General features: G+C 39.5%; 1 protein-coding gene across 10 annotated transcripts in view; it reads left to right on the forward strand.

Moving 5' to 3' along the window:
* LRRFIP2 (LRR binding FLII interacting protein 2) overlaps positions 1-12,410 on the forward strand; it is a 90,322-nt gene that overhangs the window by 23,327 nt on the left and 54,585 nt on the right. For 6 of the 10 annotated variants that reach the window (XM_059728693.1, XM_059728697.1, XM_006271410.4 and 3 more), the window contains exon 3: positions 5,863-5,949. In XM_059728693.1, the coding sequence (XP_059584676.1) occupies positions 5,863-5,949 (87 nt within the window). Of the gene's footprint in view, positions 1-5,862; positions 5,950-9,699; positions 9,754-12,410 lie in introns of all 10 variants that reach the window. The other 4 variants (XM_059728701.1, XM_059728695.1, XM_059728694.1 and 1 more) reach the window with 1 other exon arrangement.

Here is a 12,410-nt window from a genome sequence, read left to right on the forward strand (position 1 = left end):
TTCAATATAATCTTTGTGAAAGAATCAAGGTGATCCATTTTTTTGACACTTCTAAATGAAAACCTGGTAAAAATGGATTACTGTCTCTCATTCAGGATTCTTCCAACTTTGTCATTAATAGTAAGTACAGTTATGTGTCTTGTCAAACTGCGAAGGACCACCAGTGCATATTTAGTGTTCTAAATATAGAAGTGATAACACTCATCAGCTGTTTGATTCCATTCTGTTTCTCTTATGTGTGTAAATCTTTGTGTTTGCATACCACAAATGCTATCTTAACAAGCAATTACATAGTAGCACTACAAATTGGTTTGGGAAGCACTTAAGGTCTATAGATCCAGTGTAGAGTCCATGTTATTCTATAGAGCAGAACTCTCAGGTGCTGTTCTTATGGTCCAGCCAAAAACTGAAAAGATTTCTAATGACTTTTTAAAGCAACATTTATCTCTACCTAATTGAATGATGGGGTGGGGGGGCTCATGTGCTCCAAAACCCAGGGTGATACAGGTAAACCCTTTAGCTCAATTAAGGACTCTAAACTATTGGATAAAGAATAGCTCTTTTATACCTATCTGGTAGCCTAACAAGTGAATTTTGAAAGCCTCTCCTCTGCCAAATAAACCCTCGTTTGGGCGACTAAGTAATGTGTGCATTCTCCTCCAGAAATATGACCTGAGAAATATACTCCAAGTCACAGACCCAATATTTCCCCTATAATTTAAAACAAGACAAATTTAAGAACTCTAAGAGGATAGCATGCAGATATACTACTTCACTTTATATCATCATACACTACATTTTGTTGGGGGGGGGGGGGTTGTGTAAACTGGTAGAATGGATAATCTTACCATATGCTTATAGCAAAACTCTTTGCCTTTTAGCAAAAATTATCATGTTATATATATTTTGTATTGCTCATTTTATTGTACTGTTTTGGCAAAAGCTATAAATAAGCTACTACTGCTACTGCAAATTGAGAAGTAACTGCCTGGATTATAAGACTTCCTGTAGTACAGGAATTCCCTCACCTTTTTATCCTGGTTTCATTAAATGTACAGAAAGGTTAATACTGGCAATATAAATTGGGTGCTAATACAGGCAGCCCCTGCTTAATGCTCTCAATTGGTTCTGGAAAAAACGAGTGTTAAGCAGAACCGCACTAAGCAAAACCCATTTCCCCATAGGAATTAATGTAAATAGAAATAATTAGTTACTGCCACTTCTTGCTGCAGCTTCTTACCACCGCTACCTCTTCCCACCCCTCTGCCTGCCTCCCGGCCTCTCTGGCCCCACATGCTAACCCACATGTGCCAGCCCTGTGCTTCTGCCACTCCACCCTGGACCCCCGCCAGCCCCGTGTACCAGCTCCATGCTTCTACCGCTCCACCCTGGGTCCCTGTTGGCCCTGCCCCCAGGCACTGGTGGAGGCTCCACACTCATACCTGCCCCCTCCTTCCTGCTCCCACTCACTGCTTCTCACCGTTGCCGCTTCTCCCCACCCCTGCTGTGGCACTGTGCGCCAGCCCAGGCCCTCGCCCACTCACTGCCACTCAACACTTCTCACCGGCGCCGCTGCTGCTTCGCTGAGCACTATAATGAAACTGGCTCAGCACTAAGTGAAATCGGGTATTAATTTTAAATGAGCACTATAGCAAAATAGTACTAAGTGAAAGTGCGTTAAGCGGAGGTTGCTAGTAATTTGAGTATGCAAAGTGTATGAAGTGGATTCAGTAAGAATTAAGCAGAATTGGGGCATGCCATTGTTTGTGGCATAATGTTTGTCATTTTATATAATCTTTATTTTTAATTCTTGAATCAGTGAAGTTCACTGAAATTGATGAGTTCAGTGAACTAAGCGGTGTTTTATGGGTGGTGTTTACTTTCTCAATTTCTAGTGAAAAAGTTATGAAGCATGTTATCAAGGTAAGACTGTATGTGGCCTCATCAGATACTACTGACTAAAGTTTCTGTGCTTGTTTGAGGAGACATATCTGTTGAAAAAGGGAATCCATATAGATGATCTTCTTGATGAAATGCAGTAGCTAATTTTCATGCATAGAGACATCTGTACTTTGGAGATTCAGTCTCTTTAACTGATTACATGGAACTATTACTAAGATTCTGGTACGGGGAGTTGAATATAGAACATCTGTCTTAATAGATGACTTTATAAAAGGCAATGAGATGTGAGACATTCTCTTAATATCTGGAAGATCCTAACGTCAGGTACAGTTGGAGCTTAGTGAGGAGACATTAATATGGAAAAGTAGTCTTCAATCAGATAGCGAAAGAGCACCTTAACAGCTCAATATCTGGTTTATAATTCCTTTTTTTTTAGCTTCCGGTTTTCATATCTTCCACTAATATGCTTGTTTACCCAAATCCAAGATGACCCTGAATTTAAGATGCTCCCCCCCCACACTTAATTCTTGGATTCTAGACATGGACAATTAAATATATAATTTTCCATGTCTATAATCTAGTTAGTGGGCAGTTGTCTTAAATTCATCCCTCCCACAATTGCCACAGAGAAACTAGAGGCAGGGAAAGTAGAAGCTAGGGGGCAGGCAGCTTACACCCCCCCCCCCCCCCCTTTGCAACTGCTCTGGCCCTCTGCCTCTGCCCGGGGCATGGAACCACCCACCTGGGTGAGGTAGTAGTGGCAGCCCCAGACTTTAGCCTGGTTAGGGTCAGGGCTTAAGCTGTAGCAGCTCCACACATCACTCCATGCACCTTTCCCTGTGTTCCCCCCACCCCTACCTGCCCTGTGTCCCTTTCTCTGTGCTCCCCTCCCCTGAACAACACTCCAAGCTCTGTACCCCCCTCATTCCTTCCATCTCTTCATCTATCCTCTCCCTGCTACCCTTTCCTTGTGCTCCCCATTACACCATGCATCCTTCCCCCAGCACTGTGTAACCTTCCCTGCACTCCCCTCACTCTGCATGTCTTTTTCCCCCAGCCCCTCACCCTGCACTCCTTCCACCCTCATGTACCTCTTGTCTGCTTCATGAACCACCCTGGCCCCATCTGGAACCACAGTAGCTTGCCTGGCCCATAAGCAAATGAAAGACCAGGGTTTCCTCTCCCTGCCTCCCGCATGTTGAATGAGGATAAACCTCATCTTGGAACCAAGTAAATATGGTATTGCTGCATCTAGAAAATATTGGTACTGTGCATAGTGACAGTAATAATGTAATGGTGGAAAGAGGGAGTAGATTTTTTTTCACATATACTACTAAGTAAATAATTTCATTCATTCAACCCTAAATGGAATAAATGTAACCTAAATGGAATTCTACTAAAGTTAACACAAAACTATAGTATAATAGGACTCAACACCAGAGCTTTAAAGTCTTTTATGAAGAGATATATAATGAATTTAAACACACTTTTGAGTTCAAAGCACTGCCGTTTCGCTCACTACAACATTCTGATAATTCTTAATTTTGAGAAGCATTTACTATGTCTCTGTAAGCCACTAGTTCCTTTAAAAATATATGGAGGAAGAAGGGTCTCAAACTTGCTATGACAGTACAAAAACTTCTTTATTTTTATACTTGTATATGTTTACATGCTGAAATCTTGACATTCAAAACACAATATTTAATTTAAAAAAAAAAGTTCTGTATGAGATTAAGCATATATGTACTATCTACGTAGTTTCAAATGGTATTTTTCACACCTGCTTCATTGGCATATGCCAGTGGTTGTCAACTGGGGGTATGCATATGCCTAGGGGTACTTAGAAAGGTTGTAGGGGGCATTGGGAGGCTCCCACTGCTGCAAGCACCCTGACAGAGTCCCGGGGCGGGGCACATGCCCTCCCAATCTGTGTATGGGGTGGAGTCAGATGTCACTGCCCCTGGCATGTGCTAGCAGCAGAACACTGGCCACCAAATGATAACTACTGGGATTTTAATGTCCCATTATGTGTGTAGTTGAGTACCAGTTGTACTGATTTTTTAGAATAACATTTTATTATTAAGTAAATATTTAAGTTGCAGGAGGGATAGAAGATTAATATGGAAATAAAAATAATACTGTAGATTAAATATATCCTATTGAAGTTCATCATGGTCTTGAAAGGAACCTTTTTGTTTTCGTTAGCATTTAATGTTTTTAACTAAGCATTAAATTTTGAAATGTAGAAGAACTTACTGCTTCTTACCACTACAAATCCTGGCGACTACATAATTATCTTGGAAGAACTAACTGCTTACATTGTATTTCAGATAAGTAATTACTTGCTTATTTAAAGTGCAATAGTTTGCTTACTATTCAACCATGTATGAACTAAGGGTTTTTGTTTGTTTTGTGGGAGATGGAAGAAGGGTGTTCAGCACCCTAGTTTTGTGAAGGGACTCATTCTGTTAATTCATGAAACTTTGGATAAATTAGAAGTACGTGTACTCCACTTATGCATGTTGAATAAGTACTTAATTCACTAAACTGTATAAAATGTATATAAAATTGTTCCCAATTTTTTTGTCTATTACTTTCAATAAATAACTGTTATCTCCGTATTGGTAAGAGCATAACAGCTTAAGTACATAGGAACTCTTCAGTCCTGCTCTCTAATCTAGGACATATTCATATTCTCTTTTACTGCATAACTGGTTAAATTAACTAGTAGTTTTCAATTTTTAGGCTTTTGAATCAGTCTGGAACTGATGAGGTCAGTGTTTTTCAACCTTGTTAGACTTAAAGCATCCTTTGTTAGACTCAAGGCACCCCTCAAAAATACCACCTCTTAGTTTTCACTCATTTCTTGACTATGGAAAAATATTAGAGTAGTTTTTCTTTTGCAAAGAACTCGAAGACTGTCACAAGTCAAAATGTTTTTGAGGCTGAATTCTTATTTGAAATCTCAGGGTTTATTGTGTGTATGTGTAGGTGTTCTCATACCTAGTACTGCATGGCACCATTAAAAGGATGCTAAGGCATGCCAGGTTGCCATGGAACCCTGGTTGAGAATCACTGGGCTAGGTCCTTTCAGATTCAAGATTGCTATTAGAAATTTAAGGCTCTTGAGAAATAAGGTAATAAACCTTAGTGAGGTGTGAAAAACTTAGTTGTTTCTGTATTTAATGAGCATTTTCAACATGGAATTCAGGTAAGATAATATTCCGGGTAAGAACATGGCTTTTTTTTAGTCCTAAGGGTGTGTATTTAAATGGAGAATATGGTATCATTAAGTGTCTTAATAAAGAATCAATCTTTCTGTTAAAATGAGATAAGCTGCAGTCTGTTGGAAATAGACTGGGTAATGAAATAGGGGATCTGGGAGGTTAATTTAGGAATACAGCATGGATGCTAAAGATACGACTATGCTCCAAGGCTTAGTATGCATGACCAAGTTTTGCCAGTATAGCTATCTATGTCTGTGCAGATGTGGAAAAAAAAAATCAAACGCTAGATGATACAGCTATGTTGGCTGCAGCTCTCTTGGCAGACAGTAATAACTGGTGTACTATCAGAAGGGGGCTCTGCTGCCATAGAGGCAGCAGCCTTGTAGACAAACTTTAATATTGTCTTCAAGTATTAAGTGTATTTTGTGATTTTTCATTTTAGACTGAGTGCCTTTGCCCCCTCCCCCCCCTCCAATTATTCCCTGTCCTTGCTTCCCCCCCACCTTTACAGCTAGGTGAAAAAATTCTAATACTTACTCATTTTTGTGATTTTGTTCATGCCATTACAGCTGTTGCTTGTGGTCAGACTGATTCTTTGAATATTTAGAAAGTATGCACTTGAATCTGGATCTCTTTCTGTGAAAAATAGTTGAATTGGGTATGAAACCATTTTTATTTAGAAAATGTATTTTGAAAGCTGCCATTAACTTAATGACCTAAAATTTCCTTATAGGCAGAAGCAAGGCTTGCAGCCAAACGAGCAGCTCGAGCAGAAGCAAGAGATATACGTATGAGGGAACTGGAGAGACAGCAAAAAGAGGTAACATACATTGTAATGCTTTATTATAATATTACACTAAAAATGTTAGTTTCCTTTTAATTATATTTTATTTATTTAAATAAACTATTTCTGTTTTTTTCACCATGTGCAGCCCTTTTCCTCATAGCACAGCTATTGCTATTTTTTTTTCCTAGAGTATATATTTGGTATCACTGGGTGCATCTACCCATGCATTTTACTGCACAGTAAAGCTTTGTCCTCTATACATGCATGATACTTATGTAGGTGTAGACTACTTTACTGCACAATCGGATGGATAGTCCTGTCAGATGCAAGTACTATTTGATAGTGCTGTAAATTAGTATAACTAAATGCACTTGCAAACAGTGATGTGAGTACAAATTGTACCCGGTCAGCCCAGGCAGCAGGGGGCCATACTCCTGCCTGCTGCCAAGCCACATGGCTCAGGAGCTTCAGGAACCTCATGGCATGGGCAGCTTCTCCACTGCACAACACAGTGACCCAGAGCCTGGGGCTCACCCCCACCCGGAGATGGCCGCCAGCCCAGGGTGGCAGCTCTGATCTAAATTGCTCCACTTGGGCTCAGTTTGCTGCTGACCTGGGCATACATGTGGATGCTGCACTCAGAAGTAGTTTACTGTGCAGCAATTTGCTGCATTCAGCAATGAATAACTTTCTACATCCATATCTACAGCCACATATATGTAGATGTTTGTTTATGTTTGAATTGTGAATTAAAATAAAGAATACTACAGTCAAAAGATCAGTTATTCAGATAGAGCTGTAGTACTGTGTATTTAACATACCATCACAAAACACACCTCTTATAATTGATATATTTTCTCACTTAGTATGGGAATGCATTTGGAATGGTTATATCTAATATCTTGACTGAGTTTAATACATTACATATATACAAAGTTGCACAAAAATAGAATAAATAGGCTGAACTAAATATTACCTTTTGAAAATGGCTGTGGTCCTTTTATCTTAAATTATTTTACTTAGGCTTTCTGGAAGCACGCAATAGCGTATTAGTAACATAGAAAAGTCAGACCTTAATTTTTTGTATGGACAAACGTGCTGTATTTAATGTTTTCAGTAAATAAACATTTTAATCTTGAAATACAGCCTTTTTTTTTTTTTTTTTTTTTTTCAAACGATGAATTAAAATAAAGTACTATTAGTGCCCCCAAATCAATCGATATTTTTTTACAAGTATGGCTTCTTTCTCTGCTGTTTCTGTTGGAGGAATGTACACAAGCTTGGAGAATATTTAACTCAAGGTTAATGGTTGAAATATAAAACTGACGGAACTCAGAACTGTCAGATGTACAGAGAAACTGAACCTAAAGACAAATTAGAGGTGAAAATAATACATATGATAGTTACTTGTAACAATATTAAAAAGAAATAAAGGAAAAATCTATCATCTCTCTTTGTTTGAACAGTCTGTTTTGAACACTAAGGAGGTTAATTTTTTTAATTTTGTCTTAATTTCAGTATGAAATTAAAAAAAAAATGTTAATGGATCTTATGAAAACTGTAATTCTCTTATTAATATTGGCCAGTATGCTGTGGTGGTACGAAGTCAAATTAAAAATCAAGATGACAGGTTTTTATATTTAGCTTTTATTTTTGTAGTTGTTCTATTCCTGTTTCTGTTCCTGTTTAGTACATTACTGGGTGATGAACTTAAACTGTGCAGGATGCTTACCTGTTTTACATATTGTGAAGTATATCAAATTTTCTGTATTCTCTGTATTTTGTAGCTTTCTCATCGCTCTTATGATAAAAAATGGGGGCATATCCAAAAATGGATGGTAGGCCAGGACTGCCTGTTTGTGTGCTGTTTACACTTGACTGAAGAACTAACATAAGTTTGGAGAGAATAATTTACTAATGGTTTGTGAAGTGTACTGCTGCAGCTGTTTCTTGGGTTGCCTGTGAGACCTTTAGAGTTCCTTTGGCTGGAGACCAGTTGCAGACTAGAGACTGGAGACTGGTCTGAGACTGGAGACTGGTCTGAGACTGCAGACTGGTCTGAGACTGCAGACTGGTCTGAGACTAGAGATTGGTGATCCAGGCAAGCCCCTGCTGTGCTGCAACTTTGTCCCCAGATAGCACCCAGGACAGGGCTGCCTTGAAGTTGGTCCCTACAGAACTCCCTCAACTCCCCATTGGGTGGTCTGTCAGGGAGCCATCTGCTCTCCCTGCCTGCCTTTGGATATCAGAGCACCATGGGAAAGTGGGGTCTCTTGGACCTGACCACACATTAAATTTATCTTGGAAACATGCAAAGTTTGTGATTTGAAACAGCAAATATTTTGTCATATATTTTTGTGGTGAATTGGCATTTTTTAAGCATTCCAGACATCACAAGTATGTGGCCAGTTGCCTTTTGTAGTGCTAGAACAGCTGATATGGCAGGACATCAGTGTTTTAACACTATGGATTCATATTTGAAATCTTTAAATTCATCTTGAAAATCATGTGTTTGCACACCTAACATTGCTAATACTGCATGGCACCCTGCAGCTTCTTTATCTCATCACTGTTGGGTGATGTGGCACTCTGGGTTGAGAAGAGCTCATCTAGGCCTTTACTGTGACGTAATGTCTGATTTTGAAGGCAGTTTTAGATTTTTTTTCACAGATGAAAGACTGGAGTAGGCAAGACACTTTAAAGGTTTTTGTTGTTGTTGTTTTTTGTTATGGGAATTGTAGATTTAGTGTTAAGTTTTATATGAAAGGCTAAAATTTAAGAAATTGTTTCAAAATATGTTTCCTGTGAGGTAATGAACTTGAGTGACACCTTTTTATTGGACCAACTGTATAGTTGGGATAAAATTAGACAACCTTTTGACTACAAAAGATTTTTAATCAAGTTCTTTCCTACAACATTTTTTGCTGGAATGGTTCTTAGCAGTTTAAAGAATAGTATGACTTATTTTAAATTTTAGTATTTTTTATATTTTTCTCTGAGGTTCTTCCCCTTCCCCTTATCCTTTGGTTGAAGGAAGTATATGTACGGTTTGCAAATGAGCCATTCTTTGAGAAACTTTGGGCACCTATACACGTGCAGCAAGGCTGCACCGACATGCTATAATTACAACACGTTGGAGCAGTCTCAATCGTGATAATTACCACCCTTTGTTTCTATAATGGAGAAGGAAGAATGAGCCTGAAAACTGTAGAAGTAAAAAAATTTTTCAGTATCTACGGGGCTAGGAGCCTTCCATATGTAAAATGCATAACTATGTAGAATAATTTTATACTTTAACTTTCTACTGCTGGTAATAATCATAATTACTATTAGCGACAATGAAACAAAAAATCTTGTATTAGAACTAAAGCAACTTTTTAATTCAGTTTTTTTGTCATTTTGCTAGAATTTTTCTAGTGTCTAATTCCAAGATTTCTTATGTTTTGAATTTTTAACTAATGAGAGTTGCATATATTTTGCTATATTTATTTCTAGACAATGTCATTTTTCTGTACTGCTAGCAAAGATGGTTGAATAATGACCTTTAAGGAATAATACATCATATCAATTGTACTTTTCTTTTAATGATATGCAGTGGTAGACACCAGACAACTAACTTCCGCACTTTGATGTGTCTTGAATGGATTTGCTTGCTTCAGGTTTTTTCCCCCCGTTGCCCAGATACATCTTTGAGTAGACAGCATAACTGCATGTTGCTGTCTTTGCTTGCTTTTCACTGTCCCATCATTTTCATTAAATAATTATATATTTCTTCTTTCTCAGGAAGATTCAGAAAGGGCCAGGTATTCTCACCGGTCCAGTCAACGTTCATATCTGGTTCGTGCTAACCTGTTATTTTTTCCTCTCATCTTACCTTTCTGTCTTTATCTTTAATATTTCACTTTTTGATTTGATTTCATTCTGTTAGGAAGTGGATGACGTAGTATCTTCCCAAAATATTGGCAGTCATAGAGTTAGTACTTGGGTTCAGTGTAGTATCAAAGTTCATGCAGGCTATGTATTTAATCAGTACTGAGATAGTCAAAATACCAAAGTAGACGCTGTGTTTTTGTATAAAAAATTGTCTGAATCTAAATTTGTTTTAATTGAGAAGCTAGTGTTTTCAATATAATACTAAATGGTTACTTGTGTAATTTAATTGTGTAATATAACTTATCACAAGTTTGGAAATAGGCTGCAGATTATATGTAGTTCAAAACTTGATCATGTAGAAGAATTTTACTTCTCTTTAGCAACAAATTAAAAATGGCACATGCTCTGTTTTAGCTCTTTAGCATATATTTTAAAACTGGGAATTTTAAAAAAATCAGATTGTCATTGTGCTACTTCTGTGAGAAGAATATCTAAGGCTTAAGTGCTGAGAAATAGCTGGATAATGTGTATATTTCTATAGTAAGACATTTCAGGCTGTGTGCATTGAGCTAAAAAAATGCTCTTAGTCATTTGTTGTTTTTAAAGGTATACACCATGTCTTTGAGAGTGGTGTTTTGGTAGGGGGAAACTAATCTCTTTTATCCTCTTCTCTTCCATATTCTTCTTTGTCTTCTAGTTTCCTTCCCCTTCCTTTTTTCATTCATTCTTTCAATTCTTCCAGTTTCTTTTCTGCACTCTCATTTTTTCCCTCTACCCTGTCAGTTGCTTCCTCCTCTCTAATCCTCTCATCACTTCTTTCTTTTCAAATCCAGTTTTCTCTTTTAGTTTTTCCCTTTTCCTTCTCTATCCCTCTCATACTTAAGAGTGTTGTGGGGAGCTCTCCATGCTGTTTTTGTGCTCTTGTGGAAGCAGGGAATTGTTTCTTAAGTTGCCATGCCCACTCCTTGGCTAGGGACAGAAGTTATACATAAACTGGTTTAAGTGATCAGAAACTGGTTTAAACCTGTAACAGAATAGAAGTTCAGTGCACATAAACTGCTTTTAAAATGGCCAAAACCGGTTGAAGATGAACCAGTTGAAGATGAACCTGTATCAGACTTAACTGATTTAGGTCAAACTGGTTTACGGAACTTCTGTCCCAGATCCCTTTCTGGTTCAAGTTAACTTGCAGTCCCCCAGCATCCCAGGATGCTTTGCAGCCCTGGGTTATACTGTCTACTCCAACGGAGCAGGGACTGCCTCACCCCTCTACTCCTTAGTCTGCTTCTGGCCTGCATCCATCAGCCCATAGGGATGGGGGAGGCAGGGGAACAGACCCTCAGACCCCCTTAACCAGGGTCTACACAGCACATGGGGGAAGGGAAAGCCCTCCCCTTGGCAGCCCTCCCCCTTATCCTTCCCAGCTGCTGATTGCTTCAGCTGCTACCACAGGAGGGAGGGAGAAGTCCTTGGGGCTGGGTGCCTGCCCATGCAGCCTCCTCACGCAGTAGAGGGAAATTCTTTTGCTCCTCCACAGCCAGTTTTGCTCAAGCTGCTGTTAGTCTGAGGCAAAATTTTTTGCAGGGGAGTGGTAGAATTTTCCTCCAGTCCCTAAGGCTGCCCTGTGCTGTCCCTGGGACTTGCAGCAGCTAAGGCAAGCAGCCCTGGAGTTCAGGAGAGGAAGAGTTCCCCTGTGCTGCCTGGGGCTAGGTACCCTGGGTAGGGGGAAGCCCCCCAAGGGAGGGACTCCCTGATGCCCCCCATCCTGGGCTGCAAGTTTTTGTACACAGTCAAGCCTTTACCTTTCTCTAAAAATGCAGCGTTTCAAGAAGTTAAATGAATAAAAGATATTGAATAGTAAGAATGCACTTTTTGTAGAAAATAACAATTAAATGAAAGCTTCCTGACCAGTGATTTAAATCATAATTTAAATCAAACCCATGGTGGAGTCCTCTGATCAGGTTAAAATTGGTAGGAGCTGGCTTGGGCTGTAGCCCTTCTCAGACTCCACTGCAAACCTCTTAACCCCCGCCCCCCACCTCTGCCCTACCACACACTTATAAACAAATTGCAACCCATATTAGAAAAAGACCCTATTCTTAAAAAGATCTTCCCAGAGCCACACATCCTAGCCTTCAGACAAGCACCGAACCTCGCCAACCTCATCACCAGAAGCAAACTTCCTCAAGCCCAGAACACACCAAAAGGATCCAGACCGTGCCATGACAAGAGATGCAAAACCTGCCCCCACATCTCCACCACCCCCACTATTACTACACCCCACAACAGAGCCATCAACATCCCAGGATCTTACAGCTGCACCTCCAGGAATGTGATATACCTCATCCAATGCACCAAATGCCCTAATGGAAGATATGTAGGAGAGACCAGACAACAACTGCGCACCAGAATGAACGCACACCGGAAATCCATCAAAGACAGAAACACCCAATTACCGGTGGGGCACATTTCTCACAGGAGGGCCACTCTCTCTCCAATCTCTCAGTCCTGATCCTCAAGGGAAACTTACACAACACATCCCAGAGATGAGCCCATGAGCTCCATTTCATCAACCTGCTGGATACTAGAGATCAGGGACTAAACACAGACATTGGATTTTT

This window comes from Alligator mississippiensis, chromosome 5 (assembly GCF_030867095.1).
Source record: "Alligator mississippiensis isolate rAllMis1 chromosome 5, rAllMis1, whole genome shotgun sequence".
Taxonomy (NCBI): Eukaryota; Metazoa; Chordata; order Crocodylia; family Alligatoridae; genus Alligator; species Alligator mississippiensis.